The sequence below is a fragment of the Botryllus schlosseri genome, chromosome 5, assembly GCF_051294905.1.
Source record: "Botryllus schlosseri isolate E-star chromosome 5, Bs_hap1, whole genome shotgun sequence".
In the NCBI taxonomy this organism is placed as follows: domain Eukaryota; kingdom Metazoa; phylum Chordata; class Ascidiacea; order Stolidobranchia; family Styelidae; genus Botryllus; species Botryllus schlosseri.
This window is the reverse complement of record NC_137240.1, coordinates 27,770,700-27,795,876: the sequence shown is the minus strand read 5'-3', so window position 1 is coordinate 27,795,876 and position 25,177 is coordinate 27,770,700. Positions and strand designations below refer to the sequence as shown.

Sequence of the window (25,177 nt, the reverse complement as noted above, 5' to 3'; positions counted from 1 at the left end):
CCACCACCACGAAATCGTGGAAATCTGATTAATACAGATTTTCCATTCATGGATTGTCAGTGTACTTGAATACAAGTAGAAAAGAAATGGTATCCAATTGAAGTCAAACGACACCAAGTAGAAGGTAGAAGTGATAAGTCGGCAACGCAATAAGGTGAATTGTTTTCACGCGTATTAATATTCTTGATGCGCAGTTCCTAACGCAGACTATTTGGTAATTCATCCTGTCATATGATTTGCAGATTAATCTGATGGCGACATTTGCTAACGCTCAGTACCGTGTACTATATATTGTTCATGCCTGAGACCATTAACACGAGAAATGTAATGAATAAGCCTGCGCTCCTCGCTAACGATCATCTTCGTCGATATAATGATGTACCGAAGGCTAAGTAGCCTATACTAGTGCATGGTGGATCGACAAAATCTCTGCTGCGACTCCGATCCTTCTCCTAGGGTATATTCTGGATAAGACCGAGTTCCGATCCAATGAACTCCGATAATCATCCACTATGAGTAGGCCTACCTATTTCTAGTGAACTACAAAAACAATATTAGATTAGGTTCAAGTTACATATTGAATATTGAAATAAAAGAAACATGACAATATATGTTGGTATTGGCTGCTATACTTGAGCTTAGTTGCCAGTTGCCATATTCATACTCATCAATAGCCTCAATAGTTAATTCTGACCGTATCAAAAATCACGACTCCGGTTCCGATCCGACTCCAACCGCATAAGACAAAGTACGAATCCGACTTCGATCAAAAATGAAAAATTCCTGCTGGATATCCAGTCCGGCTCTGGTCCCTGCCTAGCTCTACTAAGTACAAACGTGAATTATCTTAATCCTGAAATTTTGCTTTTGATGATCTTATCTTCCACGATCTACGATGCGCTCCCGATTGGTAAAGGTTGCTGTTATAAAATATATACATATACACAAGAAAGCAGTCGCCATGGTTCGTTATGGACGCAATATCGCTGTTTAATTCGTTCATACGTTACAGATAAGGTCCTCAAGAATCCACAAAGTGGAATTTAAAGATCACGCATACCGATTCTTCACCGTCGCTGTAACTCTCGGGTTGACCTGGATCTTCGCCATTCCATTGGCGATAACCGCCGATCCCACAACTAATGAAATATTTAGTTGGTTATTTTCGATTGCGAATTGCTTTCAGGTGCGTTTATGCTAGCTGTATCAGGCATCATAACTATGAGCCAAGCCAGACACATGTTGGGATATTGAGCCAATATATCATATTTTTTTTTGCCCATAAATCCTATATTTTCTGCCGACATCGCAGCCGGATATCTTTCAACTAGGAGTAGAACGTTCGGTATTTGGTCATTAATGTTTGTACGTCATATACACCAATTCATGTGGCACAGCAACGACTTGATACATATACATGCGATCTGGGCATACCATCAGTACATATGCCGCTGGATAAGGAAGGTGCAGAAACAACATTGACCTTGTGAGGCTATCAAAGTCCTTTACCCTCCTTTCCATCATGCTATCTTGGAAATGCTGAGCGCCGAACGGGGAGGCTGCAGACACCAGTTCTACTGTTCAGGTCTTTGCTCTGACCCGGCCGGGGATTGAAACGACGACCTACCGATCTAGAAGCATGGTCTGCCGCCAGCAGTAACTTGAAAACAATATCCCATAAAACCTCCATGTATTTACAACAAAGTCCATATTTGTAAGAGACTAGTATAGGGATGGTCTGAACGTGAGGTTCACGTTCGCGTTCTGTGTGTGAACCTCAGAAATGTAAATTCTTTGCATTTCAACTTAGGACCACTCTATACGCATTGAGCCGGCAACATAAAATCAACACTAAACGTACATGCATCTTGCCCTATCTCTAAAAAATTACTTGCTTTGTTACAAAAGTTTGCACGAAATATTCAGCTTTCAGTTTGTGAATATTTAGTCACTATCGGCTGTTAACTTGACCCGCAATCACACAAAATCAAGAACGAAATACACTACATGTATCTATAGTGAGCGAATGATGCATATTCAACCAATCAATGAAATTGATATAGAGCAGTGATTCCCAACCATTTTTGGTGTTGGAGCCGCATTTCAAATTTCAGAGTAGGCTACGTTTGGAACCGCACGAACACATTCATTAGGTATAACAAAAATTATAAAGCATGAAAGCACGTACCAACGAATAGCAACACTAACAAGAAAAAAAATCAATTTATTGTTCAACTTAATATTGGCTTTGAGCTTCAAGAAGTGTGTCAAAATGAGACGTAGTTGCAGAGAATGCAGTGCACAGTGTAAGTGAGGCGATGGGGGCTTGGCACTGGATCTCCCTGCACGAGACGGACATTTTTGTTGACTCGCTGAAAAATAACTCGGACAAAAAGGCATTTCCAGAAAAACAATAAATTAGATTAGAATCAAAATTAGAGCATAGGGTCATTTCACAAATTAGATCAAAATTAGATTACTGGCATTTCGCTCTTATTTAGACAAATAGAATAGAAAATAGAAAATTAGACAGCTAGAATTATCCAGTTGTTTAAGTCTAACTGTTTGAGATTGTCACCGGTCAATCGATTGCGATATTTATTTTTGATTATGACCATTTTGCTAAAAAGTGCTTCACGTAAGTAGTTATATAGATCGCTGGTGACCTGGCAGGGGCTCTTATGGGTGCACCCGACCGGTGCCGCGAAACTCGTCCTGAACCGGTGACCCTTTCAGACCCCCCTTCCACCCGACCGGTGCCTGGGTTGGTATAGGCATCTCTCGACCGGTAACCCTTTTCGGTATAGGGATCACTCAACCGGTGCCTCGAAACTCGTCTTGAACCGGTAACCCTTTTCGGTATAGGGATCACTCAACCGGTGCCTCGAAAACTCGTGTTGAACCGGTGACGCTTTTCGATATATGCATCGCTCGACCGGTGCTAGTATAGCCATCTCTCGATCGATAACCCTTTTCGGTATATGAATCGCTCAACCGGTGTCGCGGTGGTAATTCGTACTTTCGGGTATATACATCTCTCGATCGGTGTTGAATATGTATCAAGTAAATAGTCATGTGAATGAATCTTTGTTAATGTGTATATCGTGCCGCGCAGACGGAAACGTGGCTTGTTGTGAGGATTAAGCAGTGCGTCCTATATTCCGAATGACCTGCGCGCTGAATTGTTTCCGTGCAGTTGTGTGCTACTATCGATTATACACTAGACCGATCAGTGTGAAATAGTTTGATCGTGAATTATGATATATGATGTCGTAGTTTAGTCGTACCAGATGACCGATCGTGTTCTTTTTTCTCGCTATTGATTGCTTCCTGAATAATACTTTCGGATTATTCGCTGTTTCGCGCCTACAAAATAGTCTGCTGTTCACAGTCGCAACTTCATCGCGATAGCACAATTTTCACACCTCGATCAGTAGAACAACACTGCTCTAACCCAGTTGTCGAAACACATAGGTCATACATTTTACGTGAAATATTGTATTGTGGTATACAAATATGCAAACTATTCTTTCAATTCAACAAGTCTAGTTAACGAATCGATTTTCAAGCTGCCGACACAGTTTTTAACACGAGTGAGTTGATATTTCTTCCCGGGTACGAGCGAGGCTTTGTTCCATTGATCCAAAACCACCTCACCAGTATCATCCTTCAATGTAAAACTGTATAATTTCAACTCCTTTCCGGCACCAGAATTGACCATCTTCTCCTCTCGAGAAACACAAGTAGCGGCGATCGAGACGTATTCATCTTTATTTCCGTATACCGATTCACAGGTCAATAATGGGTATTCTTCAGTCGTATGTCTCGATTTTCCATGTAGAGTTACTGACGAAGCCCGTCCCAGTAATACAGCAGGTTTTCCAGTAAACTTGTCAATTTGGACCCAACCGGATTTGACCATGAGTTTTTTTCGTTTGGAGAATGCTTGCTCAATGACCCCGAACAATTCACGATTGAAACACGTGAAAGATATCTCTTTGTTATTGCCGTCGATGAATATACCTGTGAGATATTGGCTAACGCCACCTCTTTTGGGTGATGAGACGAATTTGACACCGACGTGAAAATTTGAAGTTGCTCCGACTTGCATAGTGTTGACGCTGTTCGATGTCATATCGTTTGATAAAGTGGGAGTCATCAGTGTAACTCACTACACAAATCAAGTTGAATCGTATTTGAATGTATTGATTCGACCCAACTCAAATCCTATTAACGCGATCTGTTGAATCGAACGTAACCTGAATATTACTGACGCCAACATTCACCCTCATCGGATCATTCACACATTCCACGCCGCTGTTTTAACACTTATAGAATCAATACCAACTATCTCTGACCCGATATTATTCAATCATTTTGGTAATTTGCCAACTTTAAATCCATTCGCGGGATGTACTAAAGGTAAATCCAAATAATCCAGAATGAAATATTTGGACTTTGACATTGTGTGAATTGAAATAGGATTGACAAACATGACTACCAACTTTGATCCAGCCACATTTCAAACTCAAAAGAATTATTCACAACATTAACAATTGTTAAAAATCTAGTTTCACTTACTTGATTATATCATTACAACTCACAAATTTGAATTAATTCATCCTGGTTGTATTCGTATGCTCTATCTTTTTATTCAATTGTAAAGGTTGTTACTATTCTGAAGACAAAGTATTTACTAATCGGCGCATATACGATTTGACTTGGACATATTATATTTTGAGTATACGAGATTTGAATGTCTGAACAATAACTGAGAATTAATTTATCACAAATAAATCCGTATATTACAGCGTAAAAGATATCGGGGTGTCAGCAACTCTGTACGGTCGTAGTTACAACCACATTAACTAATCTACCCAGGCAACTCGTCATGATCATTCCTGAAATCAACACAAACACGACCACTGACTTGAGTTAACCGCGAAACACCATCAAGTTTTAAATCCGCTTGCAGCTGACGGATTATTCGAATGCATCGATGGGGAATATTATTGAACTCGTCGGTATTGTTACTTCAACAAATTACACCGACTGCGAAAGTTAATATCGAATGGTAAGACTTGATCACATATTTGTTGATCACAGACATGACGAAAAAAAAACATTACCGAGATTTTATAAACTAGTCATATTACTCTACACATCTATCAATATCAAAATCCGAGTCATCCAATTTTTTTACTAAAGTAACATTGCACTTTCGGATTCGAATTCGGTATAGTCATACAAATTGTATTAAATCCAACATCAAAACAAAAGGAATTTTTTTTTTTAGTTTATTGAAATCAAATCATTCGTCTTCGACTTGTGCTTTTCTAGATTACCCGCGACAATTCGTTTCGAGTGAGTTGTAACCAAAGTCAAGATATCTTTGTGTCCACAGATATGGAAGATGAATATAGCTAGCACAATCACGAATCGACGTTTCAGAGTATTTCACGGGTGTAATAAACTTGTTAGTGTCACCTATCTAAAAGTACGCACGCGTTCGATTTCCATACCGACTGTTGCGATGTTTAAGATTCACTTACAATAACCACGGGTGAGGATTTAACATCAATGTCGTTACTGTCGGGATTTGCGCCAGAGAATTGAAACATATGCACTTTACAGAGTGTGAAAATATCACTTTGAGTATCGAGTACCGTTCGAAGCTAGCGATCAATTCTTAATCATTTCAGTAACTCCCCATTGTGCGTGCTAAATGTAAAATATCGCGAGGTTATACACTCTAAGACTTTGATTATTGTAAAAGTAAATTGTGATATGTTTGTTAGATGCATCCAATTCAACTAGAAGTGTCTAGTATCCAACAGTCGTAATATCAAAAAAGTACTTGCTACGCTGTAATCCACTTAACGTGTTTTGTATTGTTGTTCATTTGTAGTATTGATTGTTTTTGAACCCTCAAATAATAATTCCCGACATGAAACTAAGCCGCCGAAAGTCGTTACCATCACAAAGAAACAATTTGCACGATGTTTACTAAATGTATCCTATAGTTAGGTGTACTGGAATTATTTGTAAAACACACACACACACACACACACACACACACACACACACGATCAGAGAAATTGGAAATTTTTCCGTTGTCATTCGCTAAAGTAAATGTCATCACAATACTCTGTCACTAAAAGACGTTACTTGGACGTGCTTGAATTCTAGACATAGTTCTGATTTACCCAACACAAGACCCAAGGACAACCCTAGTTTCAGCCGAACACAGATCTCCAAAATACCACACACTTCGCTATTCCTAAAGCACAAACACACGATACAAAATAATACTTGTTGTGTTGTTGCGGCATCATCACTCAACAATATCACCCTCAATACAAATGATGTTTATGTGTAACATGCTATTGATTTGAACCACACCCACCTGACGGAAGAGGATTTACTCAATCTTTACAAAATGGATATTGACCAACATCACATCACCGGATTGTATCTGTTTCGCTGGATACGAGTTATGTTAGTTTAACAGTAAACAAATTTCACCCTCTTGGATTATGAACTCAATGCGTTAGCAGTCATTCAATATTTTGTTTGTGTCAACTAGTTACTTGGTATGTTACTCCACAACTCTTACAAAAGTACGAAGGATATTAACATCGCACTAAGTAATTACCTTTACTCGATATTCTCGCATTACGAAACTAAAGAATGGTTGGTTAGACTCTACAAACTGTTTCGATATCACAAGACCTTTATTGTCTGAATGGGTGTTCATGTGTCTTAAGAACCAAATAGTTCAACACAGCATTAGTACCAACAGAAACGTCAGAGTTGTTTACACAAAAGTTTGTATGCGTGCAGTATGCGAATACCATGTGTAAGTCCAGCACAATTGTGGTATCCATCCGGGTTTAGTTAACACAATTTACGACACCGAGGTCACCTCATCTTTCGTAAGACAACAAACCAACCAAGGTTTCAGGATATGTCCGTGTCATAGCAATAAATCAGCTACTCCAACAACAGAGTACATATGTTTTCTAGTTACGGCGCTTACATCTTACACACAAATCAATCTACTTTGCTAACAAAAAGTGCTGGGTCATCAAGTGATTACCCTAACAACTAAACAGCTAAACGTACTATCATACAAAATGGTCGTTATAGTCACCAACGGGACCAACATCACATCACCGGATTGTATCTGTTTCGCTGGATACGAGTTATGTTAGTTTAACAGTAAACAAATTTCACCCTCTTGGATTATGAACTCAATGCGTTAGCAGTCATTCAATATTTTGTTTGTGTCAACTAGTTACTTGGTATGTTACTCCACAACTCTTACAAAAGTACGAAGGATATTAACATCGCACTAAGTAATTAACTTTACTCGATATTCTCGCATTACGAAACTAAAGAATGGTTGGTTAGACTCTACAAACTGTTTCGATATCACAAGACCTTTATTGTCTGAATGGGTGTTCATGTGTCTTAAGAACCAAATAGTTCAACACAGCATTAGTACCAACAGAAACGTCAGAGTTGTTTACACAAAAGTTTGTATGCGTGCAGTATGCGAATACCATGTGTAAGTCCAGCACAATTGTGGTATCCATCCGGGTTTAGTTAACACAATTTACGACACCGAGGTCACCTCATCTTTCGTAAGACAACAAACCAACCAAGGTTTCAGGATATGTCCGTGTCATAGCAATAAATCAGCTACTCCAACAACAGAGTACATATGTTTTCTAGTTACGGCGCTTACATCTTACACACAAATCAATCTACTTTGCTAACAAAAAGTGCTGGGTCATCAAGTGATTACCCTAACAACAAAACAGCTAAACGTACTATCATACAAAATGGTCGTTATAGTCACCAACGGTACATGGTACAAGTAACAAGTCTCGAGAATCCAGTTATTGAAAAAACATGAAAGTGTTTCTCCTGGGCCAAGTCGTTATGTTGACGAAAGCGTATATTGTAATATCATGATCGATTTGCATTCGTTGGTCACAAAATGTCACTACTCTAAATAATTATTTTTCACTCAAACACAAACGCATACTTGTCGCCAATCGTTTTCATCAAGCACGAGTTCAAGAAACCTGCTACGACATGAATTGTTATTTTTTTTATGTTGTGTAAATAGGTAATAATTAATTTTAGTAACACTATATCAACATCATCTAGTTGCGCGAATAGATTTACACGAAGTCTTGTGGTTTTAATCGAAGTATACAGCACGGTCTAATGTAGAGTCATCTCTACTGTACAGCAACTCGGTAATCGAAATGCATTAAAATTTAAACAACGATCTTGTTTCGTCGCACCAAAAATATGTTTACTATCGCGATACTCTGCACAGGCCGTGTAAATCCTTTTCACACTCGTAATAGTATACCAACAGCTACCGGCGACAACGTTTAACAATACCAACGACACTAAAAAACGATACCTACCCAAGTAAAATTACCATTTTCACCTGGAGGTCGGTCGCTACCCGAGTAGAAATACCATTGTCCTTTGGAGATTTATCGTTTACCCAGTGTAACAATCCCCTTTTCACTTGGAAATATATTTTTGACCTGGATAACAAACCCCTTTTCACTTGGAAATCTATTTTTACCCTGGATAACAAACCTTTTTCACTTGGAAATATATTTTTTCTCTTGGTAACAAACCTTTTTCACTTGGAAATATATTTTTTCTCTGGGTAACAAACCCCTTTTTCTTTGGGAATCTATTTTTTCTCTGGGTAACAAACCTTTTTCACTTGGAAATATATTTTTTTCTCTGGTTAACAAACCTTTTTCACTTGGAAATATATTTTTTCTCTGGTTAACAAACCTTTTTCACTTGGAAATATATTTTTTCTCTGGGTAACAAACCTTTTTCACTTGGAAATATATTTTTTCTCTGGGTAACAAACCTTTTTCACTTGGAAATATATTTTTTCCCCGGGTAACAAACCTTTTTCCCTGAGCAACAAACCATTTTCACTTGGTGGTCCGTCGTTTACCCGAGTAAAAATATCATTTTCCTTTAGAGATCCGGCGTTACCCAGTGTAACAATACATTTTCACTTGGAAATCTGTCATTTACCTGAGTACCAATACCGTTTCACTTGGAAATCTATCATTTTCCTGGGTAACAATACCATTTTCGTTTTGAAAACTAACCACCACACCGGGTCAATTTGATATTTTTGGATATTGTTACAACGGACAGTGACAACATATACACCAACAGCGACTCCGATACATTTGTGTAATCGCATTTTCACTTGTTCTGGTGCATCCCATCAAAATCGACGGTTAGCCACACACACACACACACACACACACAATAACAACGCGCTATTTCGATATGACTGCAATGTCCGGGTTCGTGCTTTAGATTTTCCAGAATCAATCCGTCTAAAGTTGTAATCCCCCCGACTTTGTTAACTGGTTGATACACGGATAACAATCTTCGGAAAATGTAGGAACGCATGCTACCCATCGTGCGCACGATTCCAGGTTACTTGTGATTAATTTCCTTGCTCACACTATACAGATTATACGTACAGGGATATGTAGCGGTAATCGGTTTGGTCAATACATATCGCCCCATCCAGTATGGAATTACAAACCCAATACAGGCCAGTTCATAACCGGATCCGGATATTCAATGCAAAGCGATAAAGCAGAACCAATGACCAAATGTAATTAAACATATAGATTCACAACCCTTGATTTTTTTTTCGTGAAAAATGACAATACATATCGAATATACTTTACGATTGTTCAACCCTACCAAGTATTCACGTAAATGTGGTTTATGACATTACATACAATGTGTCGGTGTACAAATGTTGGGTGTTTATGCACACATCGGTATGACCCATAGACAACATCATCATACCCTCCAGGACTTCAGTCAACTACCATTGGTCTCTCGATACAGCGAACGATACAGTATGCAACACATATCATTAGAGTGATATATCCACAGGTAAATATGGGGACTGGCCACAATAATTGTACGACGCCGACAAATCGATGCACGCAAGGTGTGGTTGATAATAATTGTTTCATGCGTCAAAGAGACAGCACTCTCTTGTAAAGGTTAACAGATCCCGCAGAAACACTCCATTTCGGATTACATTACCAAATCGATTTCAAACTTAAACCGAATCACTGGTGTTGAGAGTAGCGATACCCGATTTTTCGAATATTCATATAGACTTAGTGCGCGATCAGTAACGAAACTTATAAACATTGTGAATATTGGTAATTCGAGTCGTGTCTATCTTGTGATGTTTCAAGTTGCTAAAACCATCGAGTGAATCAGTGAACGGATAGTAATCTCGGTTAAATCTCGATACAATTATTGTGGCCAGTCCCCATATTTACCTGTGGATATATCACTCTAATGATATGTGTTGCATACTGTATCGTTCGCTGTATCGAGAGACCAATGGTAGTTGACTGAAGTCCTGGAGGGTATGATGATGTTGTCTATGGGTCATACCGATGTGTGCATAAACACCCAACATTTGTACACCGACACATTGTATGTAATGTCATAAACCACATTTACGTGAATACTTGGTAGGGTTGAACAATCGTAAAGTATATTCGATATGTATTGTCATTTTTCACGAAAAAAAAATCAAGGGTTGTGAATCTATATGTTTAATTACATTTGGTCATTGGTTCTGCTTTATCGCTTTGCATTGAATATCCGGATCCGGTTATGAACTGGCCTGTATTGGGTTTGTAATTCCATACTGGATGGGGCGATATGTATTGACCAAACCGATTACCGCTACATATCCCTGTACGTATAATCTGTATAGTGTGAGCAAGGAAATTAATCACAAGTAACCTGGAATCGTGCGCACGATGGGTAGCATGCGTTCCTACATTTTCCGAAGATTGTTATCCGTGTATCAACCAGTTAACAAAGTCGGGGGGATTACAACTTTAGACGGATTGATTCTGGAAAATCTAAAGCACGAACCCGGACATTGCAGTCATATCGAAATAGCGCGTTGTTATTGTGTGTGTGTGTGTGTGTGTGTGTGGCTAACCGTCGATTTTGATGGGATGCACCAGAACAAGTGAAAATGCGATTACACAAATGTATCGGAGTCGCTGTTGGTGTATATGTTGTCACTGTCCGTTGTAACAATATCCAAAAATATCAAATTGACCCGGTGTGGTGGTTAGTTTTCAAAACGAAAATGGTATTGTTACCCAGGAAAATGATAGATTTCCAAGTGAAACGGTATTGGTACTCAGGTAAATGACAGATTTCCAAGTGAAAATGTATTGTTACACTGGGTAACGCCGGATCTCTAAAGGAAAATGATATTTTTACTCGGGTAAACGACGGACCACCAAGTGAAAATGGTTTGTTGCTCAGGGAAAAAGGTTTGTTACCCGGGGAAAAAATATATTTCCAAGTGAAAAAGGTTTGTTACCCAGAGAAAAAATATATTTCCAAGTGAAAAAGGTTTGTTACCCAGAGAAAAAATATATTTCCAAGTGAAAAAGGTTTGTTAACCAGAGAAAAAATATATTTCCAAGTGAAAAAGGTTTGTTAACCAGAGAAAAAAATATATTTCCAAGTGAAAAAGGTTTGTTACCCAGAGAAAAAATAGATTCCCAAAGAAAAAGGGGTTTGTTACCCAGAGAAAAAATATATTTCCAAGTGAAAAAGGTTTGTTACCAAGAGAAAAAATATATTTCCAAGTGAAAAAGGTTTGTTATCCAGGGTAAAAATAGATTTCCAAGTGAAAAGGGGTTTGTTATCCAGGTCAAAAATATATTTCCAAGTGAAAAGGGGATTGTTACACTGGGTAAACGATAAATCTCCAAAGGACAATGGTATTTCTACTCGGGTAGCGACCGACCTCCAGGTGAAAATGGTAATTTTACTTGGGTAGGTATCGTTTTTTAGTGTCGTTGGTATTGTTAAACGTTGTCGCCGGTAGCTGTTGGTATACTATTACGAGTGTGAAAAGGATTTACACGGCCTGTGCAGAGTATCGCGATAGTAAACATATTTTTGGTGCGACGAAACAAGATCGTTGTTTAAATTTTAATGCATTTCGATTACCGAGTTGCTGTACAGTAGAGATGACTCTACATTAGACCGTGCTGTATACTTCGATTAAAACCACAAGACTTCGTGTAAATCTATTCGCGCAACTAGATGATGTTGATATAGTGTTACTAAAATTAATTATTACCTATTTACACAACATAAAAAAAAATAACAATTCATGTCGTAGCAGGTTTCTTGAACTCGTGCTTGATGAAAACGATTGGCGACAAGTATGCGTTTGTGTTTGAGTGAAAAATAATTATTTAGAGTAGTGACATTTTGTGACCAACGAATGCAAATCGATCATGATATTACAATATACGCTTTCGTCAACATAACGACTTGGCCCAGGAGAAACACTTTCATGTTTTTTCAATAACTGGATTCTCGAGACTTGTTACTTGTACCATGTACCGTTGGTGACTATAACGACCATTTTGTATGATAGTACGTTTAGCTGTTTTGTTGTTAGGGTAATCACTTGATGACCCAGCACTTTTTGTTAGCAAAGTAGATTGATTTGTGTGTAAGATGTAAGCGCCGTAACTAGAAAACATATGTACTCTGTTGTTGGAGTAGCTGATTTATTGCTATGACACGGACATATCCTGAAACCTTGGTTGGTTTGTTGTCTTACGAAAGATGAGGTGACCTCGGTGTCGTAAATTGTGTTAACTAAACCCGGATGGATACCACAATTGTGCTGGACTTACACATGGTATTCGCATACTGCACGCATACAAACTTTTGTGTAAACAACTCTGACGTTTCTGTTGGTACTAATGCTGTGTTGAACTATTTGGTTCTTAAGACACATGAACACCCATTCAGACAATAAAGGTCTTGTGATATCGAAACAGTTTGTAGAGTCTAACCAACCATTCTTTAGTTTCGTAATGCGAGAATATCGAGTAAAGTTAATTACTTAGTGCGATGTTAATATCCTTCGTACTTTTGTAAGAGTTGTGGAGTAACATACCAAGTAACTAGTTGACACAAACAAAATATTGAATGACTGCTAACGCATTGAGTTCATAATCCAAGAGGGTGAAATTTGTTTACTGTTAAACTAACATAACTCGTATCCAGCGAAACAGATACAATCCGGTGATGTGATGTTGGTCCCGTTGGTGACTATAACGACCATTTTGTATGATAGTACGTTTAGCTGTTTTGTTGTTAGGGTAATCACTTGATGACCCAGCACTTTTTGTTAGCAAAGTAGATTGATTTGTGTGTAAGATGTAAGCGCCGTAACTAGAAAACATATGTACTCTGTTGTTGGAGTAGCTGATTTATTGCTATGACACGGACATATCCTGAAACCTTGGTTGGTTTGTTGTCTTACGAAAGATGAGGTGACCTCGGTGTCGTAAATTGTGTTAACTAAACCCGGATGGATACCACAATTGTGCTGGACTTACACATGGTATTCGCATACTGCACGCATACAAACTTTTGTGTAAACAACTCTGACGTTTCTGTTGGTACTAATGCTGTGTTGAACTATTTGGTTCTTAAGACACATGAACACCCATTCAGACAATAAAGGTCTTGTGATATCGAAACAGTTTGTAGAGTCTAACCAACCATTCTTTAGTTTCGTAATGCGAGAATATCGAGTAAAGTTAATTACTTAGTGCGATGTTAATATCCTTCGTACTTTTGTAAGAGTTGTGGAGTAACATACCAAGTAACTAGTTGACACAAACAAAATATTGAATGACTGCTAACGCATTGAGTTCATAATCCAAGAGGGTGAAATTTGTTTACTGTTAAACTAACATAACTCGTATCCAGCGAAACAGATACAATCCGGTGATGTGATGTTGGTCAATATCCATTTTGTAAAGATTGAGTAAATCCTCTTCCGTCAGGTGGGTGTGGTTCAAATCAATAGCATGTTACACATAAACATCATTTGTATTGAGGGTGATATTGTTGAGTGATGATGCCGCAACAACACAACAAGTATTATTTTGTATCGTGTGTTTGTGCTTTAGGAATAGCGAAGTGTGTGGTATTTTGGAGATCTGTGTTCGGCTGAAACTAGGGTTGTCCTTGGGTCTTGTGTTGGGTAAATCAGAACTATGTCTAGAATTCAAGCACGTCCAAGTAACGTCTTTTAGTGACAGAGTATTGTGATGACATTTACTTTAGCGAATGACAACGGAAAAATTTCCAATTTCTCTGATCGTGTGTGTGTGTGTGTGTGTGTGTGTGTGTGTGTGTGTGTGTTTTACAAATAATTCCAGTACACCTAACTATAGGATACATTTAGTAAACATCGTGCAAATTGTTTCTTTGTGATGGTAACGACTTTCGGCGGCTTAGTTTCATGTCGGGAATTATTATTTGAGGGTTCAAAAACAATCAATACTACAAATGAACAACAATACAAAACACGTTAAGTGGATTACAGCGTAGCAAGTACTTTTTTGATATTACGACTGTTGGATACTAGACACTTCTAGTTGAATTGGATGCATCTAACAAACATATCACAATTTACTTTTACAATAATCAAAGTCTTAGAGTGTATAACCTCGCGATATTTTACATTTAGCACGCACAATGGGGAGTTACTGAAATGATTAAGAATTGATCGCTAGCTTCGAACGGTACTCGATACTCAAAGTGATATTTTCACACTCTGTAAAGTGCATATGTTTCAATTCTCTGGCGCAAATCCCGACAGTAACGACATTGATGTTAAATCCTCACCCGTGGTTATTGTAAGTGAATCCTAAACATCGCAACAGTCGGTATGGAAATCGAACGCGTGCGTACTTTTAGATAGGTGACACTAACAAGTTTATTACACCCGTGAAATACTCTGAAACGTCGATTCGTGATTGTGTTAGCTATATTCATCTTCCATATCTGTGGACACAAAGATATCTTGACTTTGGTTACAACTCACTCGAAACGAATTGTCGCGGGTAATCTAGAAAAGCACAAGTCGAAGACGAATGATTTGATTTCAATAAACTAAAAAAAAAAATTCCTTTTGTTTTGATGTTGGATTTAATACAATTTGTATGACTATACCGAATTCGAATCCGAAAGTGCAATGTTACTTTAGTAAAAAAATTGGATGACTCGGATTTTGATATTGATAGATGTGTAGAGTAATATGACTAGTTTATAAAATCTCGGTAATGTTTTTTTTTCGTCATGTCTGTGATCAACAAATATGTGATCAAGTCTTACCATTCGATATTAACTTTCGCAGTCGGTGTAATTTGTTGAAGTAACAATACCGACGAGTTCAATAATATTCCCCATCGATGCATTCGAATAATCCGTCAGCTGCAAGCGGATTTAAAACTTGATGGTGTTTCGCGGTTAACTCAAGTCAGTGGTCGTGTTTGTGTTGATTTCAGGAATGATCATGACGAGTTGCCTGGGTAGATTAGTTAATGTGGTTGTAACTACGACCGTACAGAGTTGCTGACACCCCGATATCTTTTACGCTGTAATATACGGATTTATTTGTGATAAATTAATTCTCAGTTATTGTTCAGACATTCAAATCTCGTATACTCAAAATATAATATGTCCAAGTCAAATCGTATATGCGCCGATTAGTAAATACTTTGTCTTCAGAATAGTAACAACCTTTACAATTGAATAAAAAGATAGAGCATACGAATACAACCAGGATGAATTAATTCAAATTTGTGAGTTGTAATGATATAATCAAGTAAGTGAAACTAGATTTTTAACAATTGTTAATGTTGTGAATAATTCTTTTGAGTTTGAAATGTGGCTGGATCAAAGTTGGTAGTCATGTTTGTCAATCCTATTTCAATTCACACAATGTCAAAGTCCAAATATTTCATTCTGGATTATTTGGATTTACCTTTAGTACATCCCGCGAATGGATTTAAAGTTGGCAAATTACCAAAATGATTGAATAATATCGGGTCAGAGATAGTTGGTATTGATTCTATAAGTGTTAAAACAGCGGCGTGGAATGTGTGAATGATCCGATGAGGGTGAATGTTGGCGTCAGTAATATTCAGGTTACGTTCGATTCAACAGATCGCGTTAATAGGATTTGAGTTGGGTCGAATCAATACATTCAAATACGATTCAACTTGATTTGTGTAGTGAGTTACACTGATGACTCCCACTTTATCAAACGATATGACATCGAACAGCGTCAACACTATGCAAGTCGGAGCAACTTCAAATTTTCACGTCGGTGTCAAATTCGTCTCATCACCCAAAAGAGGTGGCGTTAGCCAATATCTCACAGGTATATTCATCGACGGCAATAACAAAGAGATATCTTTCACGTGTTTCAATCGTGAATTGTTCGGGGTCATTGAGCAAGCATTCTCCAAACGAAAAAAACTCATGGTCAAATCCGGTTGGGTCCAAATTGACAAGTTTACTGGAAAACCTGCTGTATTACTGGGACGGGCTTCGTCAGTAACTCTACATGGAAAATCGAGACATACGACTGAAGAATACCCATTATTGACCTGTGAATCGGTATACGGAAATAAAGATGAATACGTCTCGATCGCCGCTACTTGTGTTTCTCGAGAGGAGAAGATGGTCAATTCTGGTGCCGGAAAGGAGTTGAAATTATACAGTTTTACATTGAAGGATGATACTGGTGAGGTGGTTTTGGATCAATGGAACAAAGCCTCGCTCGTACCCGGGAAGAAATATCAACTCACTCGTGTTAAAAACTGTGTCGGCAGCTTGAAAATCGATTCGTTAACTAGACTTGTTGAATTGAAAGAATAGTTTGCATATTTGTATACCACAATACAATATTTCACGTAAAATGTATGACCTATGTGTTTCGACAACTGGGTTAGAGCAGTGTTGTTCTACTGATCGAGGTGTGAAAATTGTGCTATCGCGATGAAGTTGCGACTGTGAACAGCAGACTATTTTGTAGGCGCGAAACAGCGAATAATCCGAAAGTATTATTCAGGAAGCAATCAATAGCGAGAAAAAAGAACACGATCGGTCATCTGGTACGACTAAACTACGACATCATATATCATAATTCACGATCAAACTATTTCACACTGATCGGTCTAGTGTATAATCGATAGTAGCACACAACTGCACGGAAACAATTCAGCGCGCAGGTCATTCGGAATATAGGACGCACTGCTTAATCCTCACAACAAGCCACGTTTCCGTCTGCGCGGCACGATATACACATTAACAAAGATTCATTCACATGACTATTTACTTGATACATATTCAACACCGATCGAGAGATGTATATACCCGAAAGTACGAATTACCACCGCGACACCGGTTGAGCGATTCATATACCGAAAAGGGTTATCGATCGAGAGATGGCTATACTAGCACCGGTCGAGCGATGCATATATCGAAAAGCGTCACCGGTTCAACACGAGTTTTCGAGGCACCGGTTGAGTGATCCCTATACCGAAAAGGGTTACCGGTTCAAGACGAGTTTCGAGGCACCGGTTGAGTGATCCCTATACCGAAAAGGGTTACCGGTCGAGAGATGCCTATACCAACCCAGGCACCGGTCGGGTGGAAGGGGGGTCTGAAAGGGTCACCGGTTCAGGACGAGTTTCGCGGCACCGGTCGGGTGCACCCATAAGAGCCCCTGCCAGGTCACCAGCGATCTATATAACTACTCACGTACATAAGTTGACCACAATAGAGAATCGTTTTTCTGGGCATTGGTTATCAATTTGGGATACTTTGTCTCTGGAATTTGACTCCGAAATTCAAGTAAACTCTTCACTTTATTAATTGCTTGAGCTCAATATCTGACTGCATGCCTAGCAACTCAATTGAAATTGACTAGGAGCAGTGGCGACATCAGGCCTGTATGCAATAGGATTTGAAAGCATTTCCATCATTGGCAAGAAGGTATTAATCTCGTCAATGTGGCGATTGAACTCATCAATAAAATTGCTGATAAGCCTGTTGTATGCATCAAACGATCCACTGGTATGATGGTCACATACCGTTGGAAATTTGCCAGCTCACCTACACTTAAGTCTGGCGGTGGGCTGACTTAAATTTGAGTGCCGATCCGAGCGCATTTGAGTGCGAGTATACTTTTTAGCGTGAGTTGAGTATCGAAATAGTTGACAACATTCGTTGCTGAGTAAAGAATCGCTACTCTACAGCAGAGGAATTGGTCTCCACCATTAATTATAAACTCCAGATTCCAAGCCAAGCAAGGGTAATTTTTGAATACTAATTTAATTTTTTGTTATAAATTGATTTTTTAATATTTTTGCGGGATTTTCAAACGTCAATGGGAACTGCAAGAAGGTTAGCAGGGAGCCGCCGTTGGGATCATTGATATAGAGAATACATCGTTGCCTAATGTAAAAAATCTAGCAGGCGTACGGGATCCATCTTAATTTGACATGTTTCTTTCACCATAAAATCTAATCTTTGCGACTGGGGTTGTTGGCTACTGTATAACTTGTTATGGGGTAATGTCGGTAATTTGGAAACCCGTTTTACACTCCGCTGAATATCACTGTATAGAAATAGTCAGACGCCGAATACATTGACCGGTCTGGGCTAGACCGTCGATATTAATTTTGTAGGATTATTATAGCATTTGATTGTCAGCATATACTTCAGCACTGTGGCATAATGTGGCCTGAGTCGTCGCTCGGTTACGTGTACTTAGCCGATGCCGACGTTTTTATGGGGGTAGATATTTGGCGCGCTCCCATTATAGCGTATTCACATTTCATGGCTCTCGTGGTGCACTATAAGCGTTTAGTACCTTCGAACCTCTTAGATTGTTGGTGGATTCCATTTCATTTTTACCAGTCCTGTGTTTATCATTCTCGGCATATCAATTATGCCGAACGCTCTCGCGCGCGTCGTAAAAGTCCTTTAAAGGCGGTGATCGAAACACCACTTTCCTGTGTTAGTAAAAATGATAATTCAGATATTGATGGCTATGACGAAACGAGCCAAAACAGCATTTTGCGGCAGATTCCATCTTGGTTTGTTTAGTGTAGTGAGGAAGTTATGACGATTCTCGGCTGTAATCCTGGATTGCTTATTGCTACCCGTCAAAAGTGTGATGAATCGATGTGATACGTCGGACATACATCTAACATCGTTGACCCGCGTGTGGGAGTTGTTCTGGAAATAGCATGCTATTGTGATGACATGCCGTCTCCGTTTACAATCTCCTACGTGACTTAACTCATAGACAGCATTGGAAATGGAAATACCAGTATATCGATCTCTGCGAGTGTGTTTTTACTCCATTCACATCATACATCACAACCCCGCAAATATACCGGTATATAGATCTAACCGTAACCGTACCACATTTTCAGCACCAAACAGAGGACATTTCTGGCGGCAAATAAAACGAGAGTAGAATTGCAACGTTTCAGTTTGATCATATTTTACATTTCCTTAGCAGTTGCAGGCTAAGGTTGCAGGCAAAAAAACGGTCACAACAGCAATAAATCAAATTTATTTTAAGATTAAGCCCATGAATACTTTGCGTTTGTTTTGACTTTTTCAAATAAGGAATGACGATTCGTGATAGGTTTTTGAAATTGATTACACGAAATATCATTGAAAGTAGGCTTCATACAACCGTTAAGATGCTCGAATCACATTCGCGTGCAGGACGTCGTCGAGGTAGGACGTACCAATCAAGACAGATAGCAGCTGTTAGCGGCCGAGCTTCTCGCCGGACAGAAGGTGTTATCGTGACTTCTTACCATACTTACATCATATATTTACCGTTTACTGGTTTATAAGCTCGTGTATTAAATATGCGGGGATTAGGCGGGGCGCAAAAGCGCTCCGCTGATACTGAGCTTGAAGGACCTGCGTCAAAAGGGGCCTCATCTGCGTCAAATTCAGAATTGGCGCATTCCGTGGTAGTTAAAGGTGTTAATCGGAAGATTCGGCAGTACAATCCATTGGTTATCAATAAAACGTTGTACAAAGTGTTAGGGGGGCCATATACTGACCTCAGAGTGTTACCATCAGGTGACTTGTGTATTCAATGCGCCAACCACGCCCAAGTGGGAAAGTTACTCAGTTGCACTGATCTAGGTACTAAAGAAAACCCGATCGAGGTTCGCGTAGAGCTGTTCAAAACTAAGCCTAGCGAGGTACGCGGCGTTATTTCGGATGTGCCTCATGATCTTACTGACGAGGAAATTAAGCAATCCCTTGCCAATCAACATGTCAGCTACGTTCGTAGACTCACCTATCGCACGAAGACTGGAATCAAAATGAGTACATCAGTACTGCTTTGCTTCGCTTCTACTATCCTACCGACAGTAGTTAGAATCGGATTTCTGCAGTTTAGAACAAGGATCTATAATCCACCGCCGACACGCTGCTTTCAATGTAATAGATTCGGGCATAAAGCGAAATATTGCCGTGGAAGGAAGAGGTGCACGAAATGTGGCAAAGACCACGCTTACGAAAACTGTGATAGTCAGACCCCCTTTTGTGTCAACTGCAAACTAGCGCACTCTGCGGGTTACGCAGGATGTCCTAGATATAAGGAGGAGAGTAAGATCCAGTCCATTATGGCAAATTCCAAAGTCGATTATTGGACAGCTCGTCAACTGCGTCAGAGAGAAAATCAGGGATACAGTGGTATGCAGCAACAAGTCACAACACAAGAAGATCAAGTACGACCTCCCACCACTGGTACGGCATGGAGGCGAACCACAGAACTACCCCAAACGGAAATTTCGGCAGAACAGTGTGCACCAAATACACACGCTACAACTGATGGAAGTCATATTACAATCCCGACCAAGGCATTTTTCACTTTCATTGCCGAAGTAATAAAAAATACATTATTTGCCCTCGAGGCTGGAAAGGAGTTATGCATTGAATCCATTGTTGAGGAATCCGCGGGAAACAATCTCGGTATAATTATTCCCGCTATACCAAGAGAAACTGAACAAGATACTGTATTGGATTTATCAGTTGATACACCTGCTGAAGAAAGTCAGGTACCAGATACAAGTTTGTCAACCAACGACAAGAAACTACGAAATCGTGAAAAGGGCAAAAAAGAGGCTCCAAAGGACCCTTCAGGTAAAAATAGCCAACATATGGAGACGGGAGACAAGTAATCAAGATGCCATTATCATTTATTCAGTGGAATTGTAGAGGTATTTACAGAAAGTTGGACGAATTGAAAGTTTTTTTACGGGATCAAGTAACGAAACCAGACGTGATAGCCATTCAGGAAACTCATCTCGTTCCTAGATACAACCCTACAATTCACGGCTATGTGCTGATCAGAAAAGACCGGGACATCCATGGGGGCGGTGTTTGTTTATTTATAAAACGTCAATTACCATATATGGAGATACCCACGAACGATGTGTCGCCGATTGAATCTCAAGTTGTACAGATCGGAGGAATCAAAATTATGAATTTATACATCCCTCCAAACAGACGCATATCACGCTCTCACATGGAAAGCTGCTTTATGCACCTTGATTCGCGCAGTATCATTATTGGCGATATGAACGCTCATCATCCGCTGTGGGGAGCGAGGCGCATTAACACCTGTGGACGCCACCTCTACCATGTGATTGAATCAAAAAACCTGGTAGTCATAAATACGAGCATGCCCACGCGTATATCAATTTCTCATCCAACAATGGGTCAAGGATCACTTTTGGACTTGACGATCGCAACAAGCGATATTGCACATCTCGTGCAATCTGATGTAACGGACCACTTGTTCGGGAGCGACCACTATCTTGTACTCACAAAGCTATCACACTATGAACACTCGACCGTAAGTCACCATAGCTCATGGTCGCTAAGAAGAGCCGATTGGGAACACTTCCAACATGATTGTTCAAGGAATCTGGAAAAAATTGACCCGACCCACCATTTGGCGGTGGAAAAGACGACCGAAGCTATCTTAAATGCTGCATATTCTAATATCCCTACTAGTAAACCGATTAACAGAAAGCTGTCGGTCCCCTGGTGGAACAAAACATGTGCCAGATACGTGCGTCTCAAGCGAGCAGCATTTCAGAAAATGAAACGAACGTTTCGTGAGAGCGATGTCATAATTTTCAAAAAACGCCGAGCAGCAGCGAGAAAAGCAATCGTGGAAGCAAAACGGTCTTATTGGCGGGACTTTTGTGATTCATTAAATAGCAATTCTAACATATCAAAAGTGTGGCGCGTAGTGAAATCCATGTCTGGGTCACGTTCTTGGAACCAAATACATCATTTAAAGGCAGGCGACAGGGTGGTAACCGATGAAATAGACAAGGCAAACGAGTTGGCCAAGCAATTCTACAATGTAAGTAGTGATGGAAACCTCGACGACGAATTTAGATCTACCAGAACTACCTTCGCAATAGATCATGTACAACCAATACTACAACAACCACGCAACGATTGGGGCCATGATTTCAATACAGAGTTCAACATGACCGAGTTGCTGGCGGTAATAGAAAAACGTAAATCGACATCACCCGGCGCAGACAGGATATGCCATCAGATGTTCACTAACATGAACGCCAAAAGTAGAGAGACCGTCCTCGCAGTGGTAAATAATGTGTGGGTAAACGGAAGGTGCCCTGACGAGTGGAAACACTCGATAGTGGTTCCAATACATAAAAACGGTAAACCGATCGGGGAAGCGTCCTCTTATCGTCCTATATCGCTCACGAGCCATTTCTGTAAGGTAATGGAGAAGATGATTGCGAATAGATTACGATGGTTCCTTGAGACCTATGGCCTCATCCATCAAGCGCAAAGTGGGTTCAGGATGAAACATTCCACGAGTGATTGCATCCTGCTACTGCACGATGAAATATATAAGTCCTTGGCTAACAGAAGATCGACGTTGGCCATGTTCATCGATTTTGAGAAGGCGTATGATATGGTATGGCGCGATGGCCTAATCTATAAACTTCACTCATTAGGAATAAATGGTAATATGCTACACTGGATTAACACATTCATAAATGGAAGGTCATTTCAAGTCCGCCTGGGTAGTTCCGTGTCAAATATCCAGCAGCTAGAAAATGGCATACCTCAAGGTTCCATTCTTAGTCCAGTCTTATTTTTGGTGATGATAAATGACCTGCCAGATGCGGTGACATCAAATATGAATCTTTTCGCCGATGACGTATGTATGTGGGAGTCAGGTCTGGATGCCAATAGTCTTATAGATACTATGCAACAATCGCTACACGAATTGTCACGCTGGTGTCAGAAATGGGGATTTAGAGTTAACATGAACAAGTCTGCGGCCGTACTATTTTCTAGACGACGTAAATTACCTGAAGTGAAATTGGTTTTTAATGATGCTGCGGTTCACACAAAAAATGAGTATAAATATCTTGGGGTTACGTTTGATGCTAGATTAAGCTACAGAGCACATTCGAGAATTGTCACTGAAATCTGCACCAAGCGTCTTAATCTACTGCGCCTTCTTAGTGGCACATCTTGGGGGGCGTCCAAAGACTGTCTCCTGACCCTATACAGAGCATTAATAAGATCGGTAATGGAATATGGATTCGAGGCGTACATGTTCGCCCCTAAATATGTGATCAGATCAGTGCAAGCTGTTCAAAATGCCGCACTCCGACTTTGCTGTGGAGGTATGCGTAGTACCCCGATATACTCTTTGCAACACGCGTGTAACGAGCTGCCAGTTCACTTACGTCATTTACAGGCCTGTTTGAAGTTCCGAGGAAATATATTATCGCGCAATAATCACCCCTGTCGATCTCTCGTACAACAATCATGGCATGAGATTTTCCCATCGCATTCCTTCAGAACATTTAATATGGTATTGAACATACCTGCCGTGAGGTATATATCTATATACAAGTCTGACACTTTTCCCATCTCACCATGGGAAGACATTCTAGACTGTCGCGTAGACGTAAGTATATCGTTGATGCTCCGAAAAACCGACCCCCCAGCAGTCATCAAATTGGTAAGTGAGCAATACATTAACGATTATTATAGAGAATGTATCAAAATATATACTGATGGTTCAAAAACTGAGATTGGGTGTGGAGCCGCCTTCTACGTGTGGGACGAGGGTGTGTCGAAAAATGTATCACTAAACCACCATTTATCAGTATTTTCAACAGAGCTCATAGCTATACAGGAAAGTCTCAAATGGATTCAAAGATACGACACTAATAACTATGATATAGTTATCTTATCCGATAGTCTGAGTTCCCTACAAGCTATCCGATCACGCGTATTAAATAACATTATCGTTGCAGACATAATACTCCAGTGTACTGATTTGAAACGCCGAGGCTTCAACATCACTATGCTGTGGATTCCAGGCCACTGTTCAGTGGGGTGCAATGAAATCGCAGATGCGCTGGCTAAATCAGCCGCTCTGCATAGAATCGGTGAGGATCAAGTTGAACTGTCCACCAAGGAATATAAAAGTGCTGTGTCGGAAGTATGCCGAAGCCTGTTCAAAGAAGAATTCAGGCAAGTGGATCAGGAATCGCAATACAGAAGAATTTTCTCACCCAATGCGGAATCGTACCAAACGTATCCCAGCGAAGAAACAACAAGAAGAGCTTCCTCTGTCCTATTCCGATTAAGGACCGGACATTGCAAACTCAATTATCACTTGCGCAAATTGCATTGTCACCCAAATGGATTATGCGAAGATTGCCAAGTACCCGAGACGGTAGCCCACTTTCTACTTGAATGTCTAAAGTACGATCGACATCGACAACATTTAAGGGACAGTGCGCGGTATCACAACGTACCAATGGAAATTGAACAATTGCTCTCTAGCCCTTATACCAGTACACCAGTAATTGAATTTGTCATATTATCTGGTAGAGAAATATGACACTAGATATGCTATAGTATAGATCTTTTGATTTTGAAATGGCATGGTGCAAAAAACCATTTGCAGTTATACGCACCATTTCCAATTATACATACATACATGCTCGAATCTGATCCAGCAAATAAGTCTGTTGAGTTCTAACTTGCGCCAGATCATCGCATGTAAACAGGCTCAGATTTTTTTAGAGAACGTCGAACAATGTTTGCAATAACAATCAGGAAGGTATGACTGGTAGGTTAATTTGTGGGA

General features: G+C 39.7%; 1 protein-coding gene across 2 annotated transcripts in view; it reads left to right on the top strand.

Annotated features, from left to right (window-relative positions):
* Positions 1 to 25,177, top strand: part of LOC145439898 (adhesion G-protein coupled receptor G5-like) — a 45,735-nt gene that overhangs the window by 18,335 nt on the left and 2,223 nt on the right. Inside the window, exon 11 of one of the 2 annotated variants that reach the window (XM_080317561.1) lies at positions 1,013 to 1,186. The exons of the other annotated variant lie outside the window; for it this stretch is intronic. Within the exon in view, the coding sequence (XP_080173687.1) occupies positions 1,013 to 1,186 (174 nt within the window). The remainder of the gene's footprint in view (positions 1 to 1,012; positions 1,187 to 25,177) is intronic. 2 annotated transcript variants of the gene reach the window in all.